Raw genomic sequence first — 19,043 nt, forward strand, 5'->3', positions numbered from 1 at the left:
AACAGTAATTAATTAATAAGTAATAATAATTAAGTAATAATGAATTAATAAGTAGGCTTAATTGATCAGTGTGTAGCTACTCCTTCATTGTCTAATCCCCAGGTATCATGATACCACTGTATTTACCTAACTCTAATGCCCCATTCACACAGGCAGTTGATGTGTGTTTTTACCATCCCTTGACTGCCCACATAAGACCTACTATGGCAATTGGAGGGGTTTGTACACTTGCTGCAGCTGCAATGCTTTGCTTCCTGGCACATTTAACTCAAACAGTTGAGTCTGACAGGCGGCACCACCTGTCAAACTCGCCAACTGAAGTCAATTGAATCATGCCACAAATGCTTGGCTCACTGTTGTGGCACAGTATTTCTATACAAATTCCCTCTTTTGGTTGTAAAAAAAAAAACAAAACAAAAACAATCACCTCCTGAATGCCTGCAAATCTCTTTACAGCTGCCTCTGTAAAGTTGTCTATTGCAAATCGGTTTTCAGGTGCGGTTAACACTGCTAACATTGGTGTTACCCAATGGTTGTTAGAAACTGTAAAGCTCCCTTTGTAGTAAGAATGTGAAGGTCCCCTTTTCGACAGCAAGGTTGTATACACCAGTGGTTCTCAACCTTGATCCTCAAGTTCTCCCAACGGGCCATGTTTTCAGGTTTTCCTTTACTTTGCACAGCTACCTTAAATCATTTTCAATGACATGGTATTGTTAAGACCTATTTTATCTAAGAGAAGTTCCCAAAACATGGCCCATTGGGGGGTACTTGAGGACTGAGGTTGAGAACCACTGGTGTACACCCTCTTTTCTGGATGCCATCAGGGCAGTCTTCATTTACTCACTGAATAAATGCATTTTTCCAAACTCTTCCTAGGGCCGGGTTGTCTCATTTCCCCACCACTCTCTGCTACTTTTGGATCGATTTATGCTCCTCAAGCTTTTTCAGCCAGGCAGGACATGGTTACATTACTACCTGTACTGTCACTGAAAACACAGACCTGCATTGTAGTTTGTTCTAGACAGCTCAGTATCTGTCTCAAAACTGGTACCCATACAAAAGGTATTGGAAGGTCATCTATGAACAGTAATATGGTGGCTGGTCCTTCTCCACTAGTAAATGTTTAGGTCTTCCATTGTCCTAGCCGTATCCAGACCCAAATGCTGACCTGTAATGTTGCTTGGGTGCTCACCTAGGCACTGGCTGCAATAATGTAGTTAGCCATAGGGTGCTATACAGTTCCAGGGCCAAGGTTCCTGACTCATGATGACTCCTCTGGAGGTATGCCAACCATGATGGGCAAAGCCTGGACCCATATTAGGAACAGCATCATGAAACAGTAAGACAGGTGGGGGTGTGGCTTGATGGTGGAGAGAGCGGACGTGTAGAGACATGGTTCCGGCTAACGAACGGCATCCTGAAGCAATCCTGGGTCCGTTCTCCTCTGGACCAGCACCAAATTACTCCCCACAGCTGTGGGAACACTTCAGGCTGGCGTCCATGGTAAAATACGGGCCACCGGCACCGACATCTGCGGCGGGACAGCTAGCCCAGTTCAGATGGCAAGATGGCGCTGGGACACAGGCAGAGCAGCATGACATGATGCAGCCGTCCTACTCAGCTCCTCACAGACAACCTGTGGCCCTGGTGAGTGACTCTGTCCCTGTCCTGTCCGATACACAGCTTGACTCCCTGCAACCCCAGGACTCCCTCCTGCATAGTGAAGACAGCCCAGTTTCCTCTTCTGCTGAGCCTACACTGGCTACCATAATGCTAGCTATACAGGACTGCAAGGCCTCTCTTACTACTCAGATTGCATCCATCCACATGGACATTTCCCTATTGAAGCAAAATGTGCAAAACTTGAGAGATAGAACCAGGGCCACTGAAGAATGTATCAGTTCCTTAGAGGATGTTGTACACCCCTTATCTGTTAAGGTACGGAACCACACAGATGAAATGGCGGCCCTCCGTGCAAAAACCGACGATTTGGAAAATCGTTCGCGCAGGAACAATTTCCGTTTTGTGGGGTTCCTGAAGCAAGAGGAAGGCTCTCGCCCAGAAAAATTCCTGTACACTTGGCTGAGGGATATCTTTGGGACAGATGCACCCTCCTTTTCTTATGTTATTGATCGTGCACATGCAATCCCTCCGCTCACCCCCCCCCCAACCTTCTGGAGCTCCCCGACCTTTCATAATTGCACGGATCCTTAATTTTCAAGATAAGGTTGCCATTTTACGTCTTGCCAGAGAGAAAGGCTCACTGAAATACAATGGCAACACCATTTCAGTATACCCTGACTTTTCAGCAGATGTCCAACGACAACGCATCTCCTTTGCATCGGTGAAGGCCCCCATGCACACTGAGGGCCTCTCCTATGCCATGCTTTTCCCCGCTAAACTGCGTGTTATCCATGATAGCAAGGCTCACTTCTAGACCAACCATGTTACCATGTGACAGTTTCATTACCCCTTATCTTCATGGGCAGATGGAGGGCCCACATACTATGCCATTAAATGTTGTCTATGATCCTCAGGAAGCGTGTTACTCCTTCTCCTGAGAGTTCCAGAACTGGAATCCTAACGCTTCCAGCCTGTCCAGGTTGGACCCTTTTACAATCTTCGAGGTCAAACCCCTTATGTTGCATATATCGCCACTCGCATATCCTTCCAATTACAAATGCTGAGTATCCTGAAGCCGGACCACTTAAATGCTGAAGTATTTTTCTTCTCTCTCCTGTTGTGGTGTTCGGAAGCCAAGCCAGACACCACAACACCCCCTATACCAGTTGGTGGCGTGGCCACTGAACAGTTCTCACTTCATTTAATGTGGTGTTCCGGCCGAAATGATACTTTTTAAATAAAAATACCCCTATAATACACAAGCTTAATGTATTCTAGTAAAGTTAGTCTGTAGACTAAGGTCTGTTTTGTTAGTTTATAGCAGTAGTTTGTTATTTTATAAAATTACAGCAGGCCGTGGCCATCTTAAGTGTGGGCATCTGAAGCCAGACTGTATTTCTTCCTGGATCTCATCCTTGCAGATCTCGCACATGCTCAGTGCAGCACAAGCAGTGTAATAGGTTTCAGGTCAGGTTTCCATAGCAACGGCAGTTTCAGAGGAAGTTGCCGCCCCTTCCCAGAAGGCATTGCAAACAGGAAATGATGCGATGGGCCACGGCCAGGGAGGAGGAAGTGAAAAATGAATACAGCAGATATATAGTAGGTGCTGAGAAAAAAAATTTAAAAATATCCAATTTGTTTACAGTGCACAGTTTAGTGAGGGATGCTGAAGAGTTGTAAAAGTGGGTGGAACTCCACTTTAAGTGAAGGTTTTTCTCTGTTCAGGGATCGAAGGCTCGCTATGTTTGGGATGGCCGAGCGGGGAGGGGGGTACAGGGTTTTTCAGTGACTTCCTATTTTTTTTCTCTTTTTGGCTGTTCTTATTTTTGGTCCTGTTTTTGAAAACTTTTTTTTTTGTACTTTGGTTTTTCATGTGTATTTGTGCTTCATTTAACCTGAATAGTACCTTACGCTTGTTATTATACGTCTCTGCTCGTATATATCCTGAACAGCGTGGCATGCAATGTTATGCCTCTGCCACCAGCCCTAAGGATATATACTTTGCACTGTTTGCTGTGCCATGGCCAGACCGCTAAAAATAATTTCCTGGAATACTAGAGGATTGAACTCACCTCAGAAGTGATCCCTAGTGTTCTCGGTCCTGGAAAAAGCAACGCCCCCACATTATTTGTCTCCAGGAAACACATCTGCGTGATTCTAAAACAAGGTCCCTTAAGCGGCCTTGGTTGGCTCAATCCTATCATGCTACTCATACAGCTTACTCAAGAGGGGTCTCAGTTTTGTTGGCCTAATCTCTATATGCAGAGGTTTTTAAAATGGACCCAGAAGGCAGGTATGTCGTACTTATGATACAAATTGCCTCAGTGACACTCACCTTGGTGACTGTCTATGTACCCCACCCATTTTTTGCAGATGTGCTGGTAAAACTGTCACTTATGCTATTATCTAGGCCCCTGGGCCCACTGCTGTATGTGGGTGACTTTAATGCTGTAATGAGCCCAGCCATGGACCGCCTGGGGGGAGGGGGCAGATCCTTCAGTTTCTTTACTGACTGGGCTCAGGTGTATGGGCTCACCGAGATATGGAGATGGAAACATTCGGATATGTGTCAATTTTCTTTCCATTCGGACTCTTTCCACACCATGTCTTGTATAGACCTGGCATTTGGTACACAAGATATCCTCCCAATGGTCTCTGCCATATCCTACTTACCTAGGGGGGTGTGGATCTTGCCCCCCTAGTGGTGGATCTCCTTCTTCAAGGATCAGGCCCGAGTGTGTGGTGCCTGAACTCCTACTGGTTGGAGGACGAGATAGTACAGGGAGAATGTAAGAAGGGTATAGTGAACTACTGGACTGAAAATATGGGCACAGTTACCGAATGAGAGGCCTTTAAAACCACGATGTGGGGTACTGTATGTCCATTACTGGCATTCTACGTAAAAATACACAACAACATACTGTGGAATTGGAGGCAGCTATGACATCTGCAGAAAATATCTATGCCTCTGACTCTAGTCCAACTAACAAAGATACTTGGCTGCAGTGTTGCAGAGGGTATGAGCTCTGCTTACTGGACCTCACGCAAAAACGCATGCTACATGCCACACAAAAATCCTTAGAGCATGGTAACGAGGCTGGCCACCTCTTAGCTTATCTGACTAGACCTGAAACCCCCCTCCCCATTTCAATCCCTTGAATTATGATTGTACAGGGACAGATTAGTGAGGCTCCAAGAGATATCATGGAGACATTTCTGGACTTTTACAAGAACCTGTACTTATCCAGAGCAGAATACACTGACTCCCAACTAAGTGACTATCTGGCCCAGATATCTCTCCCCTCCCTCTCGGCTGAGAACAGTGGAGATTTAGAGGCGTCTCTCTGTCGAGGAAATCGCGGTGGCCATCTAGCAACTACCAGCACATAAGACACCAGCCCTAGACGGCTTCCCTGCTGAGTGGTATTCCCATTTTCAGCACTTACTATGCCCATCTCTTCTGCAAACTTATAACAAAGCCCTGACCGCTTGATTATCCTATCACTGAAACCACGCAAGGATCCTCTTAAATTTCTCTTATTAATGTGGATGTTAAAATCCTTGCCAAAGTTATGGCCAACCGTCTGAACACCGTAGTTGCGAAACTGGTCAGGTGTGATCAAGGAGGCTTTATACCTGGCAGATCTACGAGAATGAATATTCGTAGACTGTTCCATAATCTTCAATATCCCCACATTGGACACATGTAAAGCCTTTGATAGTGTGGAATGGCCTTATCTTTTTCAAGTAATACAGCGGTATGGCTTCGGCCCCCGCATTATTGCTTGGATAAGACTCCTTTACACCTCCCCACAGACCCGCATACAAGTTAATTTCCACACTACAGACACCTTTTCCATCACTAGAGGCACTAGGCAGGGGTGTCTGCTGTCACCCCTCCTATTAGCTCTGGCTATGGAGCCGCTAGCTGTGCGTATTCACTGTTCCCAACAGATCAGGGGCCTCCCTACCGCTACAGTAAAAGAGCGGATCTCGCTATATATGCGGACGACACTCTGGTATAATTGGCTGACACCCAGGACCCTTAAAATGATCTATCTACCTAAGCTGTTATATGTACTAGCCAACGCATCATGTAAGATCCCTAAGTCCATCTTCAAATAGATAGATACCATATGTTCTTATGGAATGGTAGATCCCCCAGAGTGGTGCTAGAGACATTAAGGTTACCTGCGCATTTGGTGGGTTTAGCGTACTTTTACTTATATTACTTGGCTTCCCAACTGGTCCATATCCATGACTGGCTCCACCCCGCTGCCTCAAATGCCTGTATATCCACTGAGGGAGCCATCGCCTCCTCTCTAGAGACGCTCCATAATATCGTATACAGAGGCTGGGCTCTGGCCCGCCCAGGCACATCTATGCTAACTACCTCGCTCTCCCTGTTTAAAATAATTGTCTCCAAAATTTAAAAGGAACCAAGGTCAACGTCCCCTAATAACCCTCTGTGGTTCAACCCCAACTTTAAAGAACTATGCTCTTTACCTGACCTGCAATGATGGTACTCCAAGGGAGTTAAATACCTGTGCCATCTGTATGACACATAGGGGTTTAAATCCTTCCAACAGATGCGGGCTCATTTAGACCTACCACACTCATATATGTTCTTCTACTATCAACTCCAACACGCCATTCATACCCAGTTCGGCTCTTTAGAAGATCCCATAGTTATACCTCAGTTAGAGAAAGTACTGCGACACCCGGACCCCACTAAACTTATTTCCACATACTATGACCTCATGACTGACTGTAACCCTAGATTTCGAGTGGCCCAGACAAAATGGACCTCTATGGACTCTATGCTTGCAGAGGGTGACTGGTCAGAATTCAGCGATACATACAAGACCTCAGTTATATCATCCAAAGACCGTATCATTAACATTAAATGAATATCCAGCCCGTGTCCTGTTCCATACTCCAAGATATGAAATTTGCAGGTAAGTTGAAACACCTATTTTTGTCTTTCAGTTTTCCACCACCCAGGAAGTTACAAAGAATCCCTGCTGCCATAGGGCCAGCTGCCTGACCATAAAATTCTTATGTTTTTATCTCTCTTCCCTCAGATCAACAGCGGTCTTGGTTGCTTCGTCAAACAGAGCTTGACACTCACTTCTTGCGTGAGCTTAATGTTCTGGACTACAGCCTGCTACTAGGATTTCAGCCTCTACATGCTGATGAGAAGAGCCAAAACTGGTCCTTAGCTAACCTCATTGTTCGCACTAAAAGGTGACCAGAGACAATAAATGTGTGGGAAAGGAATTGCCAGTTAAATTGAAAGTACAGTATAGTTTCAGTGAGAACATACTTTGGATTATTAGTGTTTATGTTAAAATTATTTTTAATGCGATTTTCATAGTTTTACAAGCTAGCTGGCCAATATTTTTGTGAATGTATTAAGTATAAGGAGTTGTAATTTAGCCACTAGAGGGAGCATTGGGTGGCTGCTTGACAACTGCAAAGATAAGATGACAGCAAGGAAATGCATTGACTTCAGTGAATCAGGCCAACTCATAGGGGTTGATTTACTAAAGGCAAATTCACTCTGAATTACAAGTGCAGTTGCTGTAGATCTGAGGGGAAGATCTGAAATGAGAGGAATCTCTGCTGATTTTATCATCCAATCCAGTGGCGGCTGGTGAAGTTTTAGGATGGGGGGCGCCAGACCACACCCTTCCTTTTTGACCCTTCCCACTTGGTAAAAAATTGGGTGTGGTTTTAGCGAAATAGTAGGCATGGCTCTAAGGTGGTGTGGTTAGCATCTGAGAAGAATAAGGGATGGAGGGAGAGGGATGGAGGAACAGCAGGCCCAGATCCTACACAACAATAGAAATATGTGTATTCTAGAAAGTTTAATAATCAGCAGATAAAGATATTCCAAACACCTGGTGTTAGCACTTCAATCATCCCGGCACCATGGTTGTTATGGCGTCAGGATGATTGAGGCGCATTATTTCTATTATTGCTTTGTAATATAAAATTAAATCATTCAACTCGCCATAATGCAGAATAAAAAAAAAGTCAAAAAAATAATTTTTTTTTAAACTGGCCTAAAAAAATAAATAAAAAAAGGTCCTTAAGTGCACTGTGTTCGGACACAGTGCACTTATGGGAAGCGCCACGTCTATGCAATCACGAGATTGCAGACACGGCGCTTCATTTGCGGGCGTCTATCTCGCCTTGCAGCGCTTTCCAAAGCGCAGAGTAGCTTCCGCCCAGCGCTCGTTGTATCTATTACTACGGCCGGGCGGTTTGATTGACATCCGAGTTTGATGTGACTTCCTGTTTTCCCTCTCCCATTGTGCCCGGGACAGAGAAAACCGAAAGTATGAGGAGCGGACTCCTCTATGGCCGCTGTGGAAGGAGACACTGCAGGAAAGGACAACAGCAAGGTAAGTACCAGTGTGTGTGCTCCCATGGAGAAGGGGGGGGTTTGATATGACACAGGCAGGCTGCATTTGGTGGGACACAGGCTGGCTGCATTTGGTGGGACACAGGCTGGCTGCATTTGGTGGGACACAGGCTGGCTGCATTTGGTGGGACACAGGCTGCATGTAAGGAGGGACTCTGCAGGGGACACCATCTGGTGGCAGGCGACATGGCTAGTGACACGCTCAGGGCTCCCACTGATTCTGCATTATGGTGAGTTGAATGATTTCATTTTATATTACAATGCAATAATAGAAATAATGTGCTTCAATCATCCTGGCACCATGGTTGTTATGGTGTCAGGATGATTGAAGCGCGTTATTTCTATTATTGCATTGTAATATAAAATGAAATCATTCAACTCACCATAATGCAGAATCAGTGGGAGCCCTGAGGGTGTCACTAGCCACGTCGCCTGCCATCAGGTGTCTCCAGTGGAGTCCGTCCTTACATCAGGGGCCCCCAGCGGAGTCCCTCCTTACATGCAGCCTGTGTCACACAAAATGCAGTCTGTGCCCCACCAAATACAGCCAGCCTGTGTCCCACCAAATACAGCCTGCCTGTGTCATATCAAACCCCCCCTGTTCTCCGTGGGAGCACACACACCGGTACTTACCTTGCTGTTGTCCTTTCCTGCGGTGTCTTCTTCCACAGTGGCGATAGAGGAGTCCACTCCTCATACTTTCGGTTTTCTCTGTCCCGGGCACAATGGGAGAGGGAAAACAGGAAGTGACATCAAACTCGGATGTCAATCAAATCCCCCAGCCGTAGTAATAGATACAACGAGCGCTGGGCGGAAGCTACTCTGCAATTCGGAAAGCGCCGCAAGGCAGGATAAATGCCCACAAATGAAGCGCCATGTCTGCAATCTCGTGATTGCATAGACGTGGCGCTTCCCATAAGTGCACTGTGTCCGAACACAGTGCACTTAAGGACCTTTATTTATTTATTTATTTATTTATTTATTTATTTATTTATTTATTTATTTTAAAGGGCCAGTTTAAAAAATTTTTTTTTTAACTTTTTTTGTGACTGCCTGGAGGGGGAGTGGCGCCCATGCCCCCTTATGGACGGGCCGCCACTGATCCAATCATGTGCAAGCAAAAATGCTGTTTTTTCTTTTCCTTGCATGTCCCCCTCAGATCTACAGTGACTGCACTTCAAAGTGCACAGTGGATTTGCCTTTAGTAAATAACCCCCATTATGTAGCACTGCAAGCAGGAAGCAGAGCCTGTGTGATATGTCTATTCAAATTTACACAAAAAAAACTATTCACAGAAAGTTTTTAAAAACAGAATTTATAGTGATACAATTGTTTTGTTACATCAAACTGATTAATTTCATTTGCATGTTTATTTAAAAAAAACATTGAAGACTGCAGTATACTTTCCAATATTCTATGCCTATTCAGGAAGCAATAGCAGGATCAAAGGAGAGCTGTTCCCACCACCCCTTGCCTTCCGTAGTGATTTATTATCCCTGTGCCACCCAGTTTTTCTACTTGAGCAAACACCTAGCAATTTCAGGTATGGGGGAGCATGAACTTTAATGGCATCCCAGTCTTAGTCCGTAGGGTTCAATATTGAATTAGCCCACCCTTTGCAGCTATAACAGCTTCAACTCTTCTGGGAAGGCTGTCCACAAGGTTTAGGAGTGTGTCTATGGGAATGTTTGACCATTCTTCCAGAAGAGCATTTGTAAGGTCAGGCCTTGACGTGGACGAGAAGGCCTGGCTCGCAGTCTCCGCTCTAATTAATCCCAAATGTGTTCTATCGGGTCGCAGTCAGGACTCTGTGGAGGCCAGTCAAGTTCCTCCACCCCACCAATAAAAAGTATTGGGACGCCTGCCTTTACACACACATGAACTTTAATGGCATCCCATGCCCAGCCCCTGAAAAACAACCCCACACCATAATCCCCCACTTCACCAAATAATTTGGACCAGTGCACAAAGCACTGAGTCCTGACCTCAACCTGATAGAACACCTTTGGGATGAATTAGAGTGGAGACTGCGAGCCAGGCCTTCTGGTCAACATACCAGTGCCTGACCTCAAAAATGCGCTTCTGGAAGAATGGTCAAATATTCCCATGGACATACTTGTGGACAGCCTTCCCAGAAGAGTTGAAGCTGTTATAGCTACAAAGGGTGGGCCAACTTAATATTGAACCCTACGGACTAAAACTGGGATGCCATTAAAGTTCATGTGTGTGTAAAGGCAAGCGTCCCAATACTTTTGGTAATATAGTGTATGTTCCCCTTCTCCTACTATGCATTGTTGAATGTTTGAGGTGCCAATCAGCTAAACAAATCTCTGTCATATATAAGTGTAGAGAGGGTCCTTAATCAGTGCAGGCTCCAACCCTACCAACGTGGAGCTTACACAGGGCTTTTCATTTGCTACAGCAGGTAAACATGGCTACAGCGGGAGGCAGTGGATATTTAGTTAACAACTTACTTTGCCCCTATTAGCAAAAAAAAGTACTTACCATCAAAATCTTTTTTTTAAAGTTAATTGAGGGACACACAATTCAGAAACAGTTGTGTTATATTTCTGCCCTACAAGAGGTCAGGACACCCGACCATCCCCTGTATAACCTCTCTATTACCCAGCATGCCTCAGTTTTGGGAGAAAGCAATAAACAGGGCCAGCAAAAAACACAGATGGATGGGACCTGTGCAAAAATCTTATTTCTTTATCGTACATCATGGGACACAGAACCTAAGTAATAACTTTTCTTTTTTAAAGTTTTTATTGTGCACACAAAGAATACCAATACCCCCAAACTGGGCGATTGCTGCAGACCACAGCTGCGCATAGCGAAAAAGCCAAGTCTTAGGTGCTCCAAATTGTTCCCCTAATTAGGCAAAAGTACAGAGATGATCATTCTGACAAATGTGGTATAAGTATTTAATGCCATATTTTGCAGAGGTATTCTGCCCATCAGATAATTTCAAAAACTCCCCCCAAAGATCTATTATACCATAGGGGCTATTTGGAGATAGCCACAAGGGTTCGTCTTTCCGCCTTTGGGAACACAAGTGAAATACTTTCCCAGGAAGTGCCATAACTGATCCCACCTTCTTCCCCGGAATCCCCTTCCTTGTACAGCATATTCTGTATGGGCCACCTTCAGGTGATGGACACTGGTATATCCAATACAGGAAGTTCACTCCCCTATATAACCCCTCCTCCTTCCAGGAGTACCTCAGTTTTTTGCCAGTGTCTAAGGTGTTGGTCACGAGTGAAGATGTGCTCTGAGGAGCTCCAGGAGGGATCCATACTGGATTTACATAACCTCCACACACCGGATCCATCCAAGCCACTGAGGCCAAAAGAGGGTACCCGGGCCTTGCATAGAAGAACAAGGTTTTGCCTGTAAAGCCTCTCTTTGAGGGCTGGACCCTAGGACTCTTTTTGGTCTTGCTACATTACCTAAAGTTGCTCCTGAGGGGTGCTATACAGGTCCAAAGGAGTGGAACCCCTATAATAGGGACCCGGTCTTTAACCACTTCAGCCCCGGAAGGATTTCCCCCTTCCTGACTAGAGCACTTTTTACAATTTGGCACTGCGTCGCTTTAACTGCTAATTGCGCGGTCATGCAATGCTGTACCCAAATGAAATTTGCGTCCTTTTCTTCCCACAAATAGAGCTTTCTTTTGATGGTATTTGATCACCTCTGCCGTTTTTATTTTCTGCGCTATTAACAGAAAAAGACTGAAAATTTTGAAAAAAAATGATATTTTCTACTTTTTGTTATAAAAAAAATCCAATAAACTCAATTTTAGTCATACATTTAGGCCAAAATGTATTCGGCCACATGTCTTTGGTAAAAAAAATGTCAATAAGTGTATATTTATTGGTTTGCGCAAAAGTTATAGCGCCTACAAACTAGGGTACATTTTCTGGAATTTACACAGCCTTTAATTTATGACTGTCTATGTCATTTCTTGAGGTGCTAAAATGGCAGGGCAGTACAACCCCCCCCCCCAAATGACCCCATTTTGGAAAGTAGACACCCCAAGGAAATTGCTGAGAGGCATGTTGAGCCCATTGAATATTAATTTTGTTTGTCCCAAGTGATTGAATAATGACAAAAAAAAAAAAAAATGTACAAAAAGTTGTCACTAAATGATATATTGCTCACACAGGCCATGGGCATATGTGGAATTGCACCCCAAAATACATTCAGCTGCTATTCCTGAGTACGGGGATACCACACGTGTGGGACTTTTTGGGAGCCTAGCCGCGTACGGGGCCCTGAAAACCAATCACCGCCTTCAAGATTTCTAAGGGCGTAAATTTTTGATTTCACTCCTCACTACCTATCACAGTTTTGAAGGCCATAAAATGCCCAGATGGCACAAAACCCCCCCAAATGACCCCATTTTGGAAAGTAGACACCCAAAGCTATTTGTCACTAAATGATATATTGCTCACACAGGCCATGGGCATATGTGGAATTGCACCCCAAAATACATTTAGCTGCTTCTCCTGAGTATGGGGATACCACGTGTGGACTTTTTGGCAGCCTAGCCGCGTACGGGGCTCCGAAAACCAATCACTGCCTTCAGGATTTCTAAGGGCGTAAATTTTTGATTTCACTCTTCACTGCCTATCACAGTTTCGGAGGCCATGGAATGCCCAGATTGGCACAACCCCCCCCCAAAATGACCCCATTTTGGAAAGTAGACATCCCAAGCTATTTGCTGAGAGGCATGGGGAGTATTTTGCAGCTCTCATTTGTTTTTGAAAATGAAGAAAGACAAGAAAAAAAAATTTTTTTTTTCTTTTTTCAATTTTCAAAACTTTGTGACAAAAAGTGAGGTCTGCAAAATACTCACTATACCTCTCAGCAAATAGCTTGGGGTGTCTACTTTCTAAAATGGGGTCATTTGGGGGGGGGGGGGGGGTTGTGCCACCTGGGCATTCCATGGCCTCCGAAACTGTGATAGGCAGTGAAGAGTGAAATCAAAAATTTACGCCCTTATAGGGCGTACACACGGTCAGACATTCCGACAACAAAATCCTAGGATTTTTTCCGACGAATGTTGGCTCAAACTTGTTTTGTCTACACACGGTCGCACAAAGTTGTCGGAAAATCTGATCGCTCTGAACGCGGTGACGTAAAACACGTACGTCGGGACTATAAGCGGGGCAGTGGCCAATAGCTTTCATCTCTTTATTTATTCTGAGCATGCGTGGCACTTTGTCTGTCGGATTTGTGTACACACGATCGGAATTTCCGACAACGGATTTTGTTGTCGGAAAATTTTATCTCCTGCTCTCCAACTTTGTGTGTCGGAAAATCCGATGGAAAATGTCCGATGGAGCCCACACACGGTCGGAATTTCAGACAACACGCTCCGATCGGACATTTTCCATCGGAAAATCCGACCGTGTGTACGGGGCTTTAGAAAGCCTGAAGGCGGTGCTTGGTTTTCGGAGTCCCGTATGCAGCTAGGCTTCCAAAAAGTCTCACACATGTGGTATCCCCATACTCAGGAGAAGCAACAGAATGTATTTTGGGGTGTAATGTCACATATTCCCATAGCATGTTTGAGCAATATATCATTTAGTGACAACTTTGTGCCAAAAAAAAAAATTTGTCTTTTTCCGGCAACTTGTGTCACAATATAAAATATTCCATGGACTCGACATGCCTCTCAGCAAATAGCTTGGGGTGTCTGCTTTCCAAAATGGGGTCATTTGGGGGAGTTTTTAACTGTCCTGGCATTTTATGCACAACATTTAGAAGCTTATGTCACATCACCCACTCTTCTAACTACTTGAAGACAAAGCTGAAGACACTTTTTGTTTACATGAAAAAAATTATTTTTTTTTGCAACAAAATTACTTTGAACCCCCAAACATTATATATTTTTTTAAAGCAAATGCCTACAGATTAAAATGGTGGGTGTTTCATTTTTTTTTTTCACACAGTATTTGCGCAGCGATTTTTCAAACGCATTTTTTGGGGAAAAAACACACTTTTTAAAATTTTAATGCACTAAAACACACTATATTGCCCAAATGTTTGATGAAGTAAAAAAGATGATCTTAGGCCGAGTACATGGATACCAAACATGACATACTTTAAAATTGCGCACAAACGTGCAGTGGCGACAAACTAAATACATTTTTAAAAGCCTTTACCGGTTACCACTTTAGATTTACAGAGGAGGTCTACTGCTAAAATAACTGCCCTCGATCTGACCTTCGCAGTGATACCTCACATGCATGGTGCAATTGCTGTTTACATTTGACGCCAGACCGACGCTTGCTTTTTTATCTTATTTTTAAACTGTTCCTTTCAGTTTTTTTTTCATCATTTTTATTGTCATCTCAGGGAATGCAAATATCCCCTATGATAGCAATAGGTAGTGACAGGTACTCTTTTTTGAAAAAATTGGGGTCTATTAGACCCTAGATCTCTCCTCTGCCCTCAAAGCATCTGACCATACCAAGATCGATGTGATAAAATGCTTTCCCAATTTCCCAATGGCGCTGTTTACATCCGGCGAAATCTAAGTCATGAAATGCTCGTAGCTTCCGGTTTCTTAGGCCATAGAGATGTTTGGAGCCACTCTGGTCTCTGATCAGCTCTATGGTCAGCTGGCTGAATCACTGGCTGCATTCCCAGGTTCCCTGTTGGGACAGGAGAGCCAGAGAAAAACATGAAAGACTGTGGGGGGGGGCATTCCCTCCCACTGCTTGTAAAAGCAGTCTAGAGGCTAATTAGCCGCTAGGATTGCTTTTACATGAAAGCTGACTGCTGGCTGAAAAGAATGATACCAAGATGATACCTAAACCTGCAGGCAGCATTCTGGTATAACCACTCAAAGTCCAGCAACATACCAGTACGTTGCTGGTCCTTGTTGGGCATATATTGTAATTTTTTTTTTTTTCATGCAGCCTGTGGGCTGAACCAAAAAAAGAGATTGATTGGTGGGTATGCCCACCATTAGAATACCTCCCTTCATCCACCCACTTCTAATGATGGGCATACATGCACCGTTAATATATGCCAAAGCATGGGGGCATCCTCCCGCAAAAGGTAGGAGCAAATCGCTCCTCCGCCCCTGCTGCCCCCATGCTTCGGCATATATCACCTCCGACAGCGCTGGAGTCACAGCATTATATATCGTGGGAGCAAAAACGCTGTTGCTGTCAAGATAAATAAATCCGCGATGCAGCTGAATGGCGTACCTGAAGACAAAAAAATGGTTAACAATAAAACACAGTAAACAGTAAAATATAAAAAATTGCATACCTGAAAAGCAAACATGATAAAACATAATAAAAATAAAACATTGCAGAATAGAATACAGTAAAAAAGAGCAGAACAATAGAGAGAGAATAGATAGAGAGAGAATAATAAAATTACAATTTTTTTTTTATTTTATATATTTTTTTTGTGTTTTTTTTACACTTTTTTTGTAACTGTAACCGGTTCCAGGTTCAGGTCTCTCAAAATGCGATGGCATCTTGGGAGATCCTGTGAAAGTGTGTCTAGTCTGTGCAATGCTGTACACTAATACTCAACTAGTGTATGGTAGCGTTCAAAACATTCACCAATGCAAAGATCAGGATTGTCAGGACAGGAGGGACAATAATAGCGGGTGTCACGCCTATATCCGCGCTTGCTGCAGACACGACATCTTTTTTGGGGGGGTTCGTTGGGTAGGGGTACACGGTAGGACATAAAGAAAATGCCTCTCATGCAGCCGACTGCATTTGGTTGGGGATGTGAATGGGGGAAGTACAGGTGCTGCAGAAGCAGTGGGTTCCCAACTAGAATTGGCGAATGCACCAGGAAGGGCACTATGGGCACGACGGGCCTGTGTTTGTCTTCTTGGTGGCAGCGGGACACTACTTGTGCTTGCCACCTCACCAGCTTGAACTGCACTTATGGGACTCGCCACGTCACCAAGTGTTACTGCAGTGCTGGTTTGACTACGACCGGGGGGGACTAGGCCGCTGGTGCTTGCCAGTTCACCAAAAAGCTACCAAAAAAAACTGTTAGCGATTACAGGGATCAGACCTGACTCTGCGAACGCTGCAGTTATGCGTTTAGTGTTTTGTAAGTGACAGTGATCGATCGATACTGTACTCGGGTGGGCTGGGCTGGGCGGAGGGGCAAAACGCAGGTGCTAGCAGGTATCTGGGCTGATCCCGCTAACACTGCATTTTTGGGAACCCTAAACTGCTGGGGACGCTAGTATAGATCTGATCGGATCAGATATTGATCCGTTCATATACTATACCACTAAGGGAGGTGTACGGTGCGTGGGTGTTGGCGCTACTTGCACTAACCTGACGCTGCCTGGGGCTGGTGCTTGCCAGTTCACCAAAACGCTACCAAAAAAACTGTTAGCGATCACAGGGATCACGCCTGACTCTGCGAACGCTGCAGTTATGCGTTTAGTGTTTTGTAAGTGACAGTGATCGATCGATACTGCACTTGGGTGGGCTGGGCTGGGCCGGGTGGAGGGGCAAAACGCAGGTGCTAGCAGGTATCTGGGCTGATCCCGCTAACACTGCGTTATTGGGAATCCTAAACTGCTGGGGACGCTAGTATAGATCTGATCGGATCAGATATTGATCTGTTCAGATACTATACCACTAAGGGAGGTGTATGCTGCGTGCGTGGGTGTTAGGTAGTATATGGGGGTCCCTGATGCTATAAAACGCTGACGGCAAACCTATATATTTACCTCCCTAACTAGCGTCACCAGTGACACCAGTACAGCGATCAGAAAAACGATCGCTTAGTGACACTGGCGACGGGGGGTGATCAAGGGGTTAAAACTTGGTTAGGGGGGTACCCTAGACCTAAAGGGGGCTAACACTAACTGCCCTACCACACTAACTGTCACAACAAACTGACACCAATGCAGTAATCGGAAAAAAAACAAAAACTGCTTGGTGTCAGTGTGACGGGGGGGGGGGTGTGATTAGGGGGTGATGGGGGGTATAAAGTATGCCTGGTGTGTTCTACTGTGTGTGTGTGTGTGTGTGTGTGTGCTGTGCACTCACTCGGATGTCTTCTCTCCTCGGCGCCGGAACGGAAAATACCGAGCCGAGGAGCAATGACATTACTTCCTCCGCTTCTGTTTACTATACAGAAGCCGAGGAAGCATTTCATTCACCAGGAGCGATCGCGAGGGGGGGCCACGAATGAGTGGCCTCCCCTTCACCTTTGATCGCCCCTGACGAGAATCCGACCGCCGCAGGCACCGGGGGGTCCTTATGCCTGCCCGTGCCATTGTGCCAACGTACATCGTCGTGCGGCGGTCGGCAAGTGGTTAAAGGTTTAGGATAAGGGAAGGGAAGAAGCCTAGGAACTGTAAAAGTCCACCTATGCTTTTTTCTTCCATATGAAAAACATTGTATGCCTTAAAATCTTCACTAGAGGGAGTAAAATACACATACCTTGGTACGTTGCTTCTTAGCAGCTCTGTGTCCAGCTATAACAGCGTGTGTGTTTGTCCCAGCAGCTGGGGGGGGTTTCTTAATTGAACAGATGGCATTTCCTCTTCTGAGGGAACTAAGTGGGGGTACAGCAGCAGTTCATAAACAAAATATTGTCATGTATAACGGCTCCTGCTAAAACAAGTCACTACATTATCTTGCAAACTAGGAGCCAAACCTGCTACTGCTGATAAAACTCCCCTCCCAGAGAAGTGCGGTGGCGGCTTCCCATATGGGTATTACATTGCTATATACTTGCCTTTTATATAAGTCCACTATCCCATGGAAGAGAAATTGTTGCACCCCAGCCCTTGTACAAGGCAGTGCGTTCAGAACTCTGGCGATCACAGCCTCCTCCTCATCAGGTCTGCATTTGCAGACCCGAATGCCGTCCGCATGCGGACTAGTGTTCATTCTTGAAACAAGGAGGGGGGGCATGTATTGGTAAAGGGGTGTGGCTTAAAGCAGGGGCCGTGCGCGGGACATAGCGTCCACGTGGAGCACACGACGCACACACTGAGGGGCGGAAGACACTGCGGATGCCAATCAGGCTCACACCTGAGGCTTTTAAAAATGGACGCTCTCATTATGAGAGGATCTCTAGGAGCAACTGAAGAGAGGAAGTCTGACACACAAGGACACAGGAGCGCTGGGGCATGTAAGGGATGTATACAGGCATTTCCAGTACAGGAAATACAATTGTTACTCAGCACCAAAAGCTGATGTTTATGGTGGCATTGTTTTGCTAGACTATTGCTCAGCAAGTAGTACATTTTTGCCTCTGCTTTTGTGCTTAGCACTATGACTTCCAGAGCTACCACAAAGGTACCAAAAGTTCCACCCCCAGGCGCTGGGAACTCCAGTCATGCCTCCACACTGTCATCCTCTCCAGAGATCACAGACATGGCAAGCAAGGGTGAGTCATTGGAACCAATTAGTGGTGCAACTGCTTCTCACACTTCAGCCCCTGTATACGTGACTGAAGATGCCTTTTCCTCTCCTCTGCAGGGCCTAGAAGGAAGATTAGCGGCTTTAATCGCATCCTCCATCCAAATGGATAACAAGTGTGATAGATCCCCCTCCCCCACCTCAAACCCTTTACCAAGGGAACAGTGGGTACAGGATGAGGTATTACCCTCAGGCGATCACGAGGAAAAACAAACCGATTATTCCTCTGCGGAGGAAACAACAGTTGATGAACATTTTTCAGTCTTGCAATCTGAGAGATTGCTGGTACAAACTCTTACGGAGATGGTTCGTTCCACTTTCATGCTACCCCTAACAGAGTCAGCTGAAAGTTCGGTTTCTTCCTTGGGCTCTTTAAAACCTTTACAGCCTTTTAATGCGTTTCTGGTTCATGCATTACTAGAAAAGCTTATTTATACTGAAATGGGATCACCCGGATAAGCATTTTCTCCGTCCAAAGAGATTCTCAGTTCTCTATCCCATGGAGGAGAAATTCACCAAAAGATGGAATGTACCAGCAGTTGACGCTGCGA

The 19,043-nt window shown here is 45.2% G+C and overlaps 1 protein-coding gene across 1 annotated transcript in view; it reads left to right on the forward strand.

The window, feature by feature from the left end:
• Window positions 1-19,043, forward strand: part of PIP5KL1 (phosphatidylinositol-4-phosphate 5-kinase like 1) — a 57,684-nt gene that overhangs the window by 26,809 nt on the left and 11,832 nt on the right. The window contains exon 9 of the mRNA XM_073600430.1: window positions 6,708-6,870. Coding sequence (XP_073456531.1) covers window positions 6,708-6,870 — 163 coding nt within the window. The remainder of the gene's footprint in view (window positions 1-6,707; window positions 6,871-19,043) is intronic.

The sequence above is a fragment of the Aquarana catesbeiana genome, linkage group LG09 (assembly GCF_042186555.1).
Source record: "Aquarana catesbeiana isolate 2022-GZ linkage group LG09, ASM4218655v1, whole genome shotgun sequence".
NCBI lineage: Eukaryota > Metazoa > Chordata > Amphibia > Anura > Ranidae > Aquarana > Aquarana catesbeiana.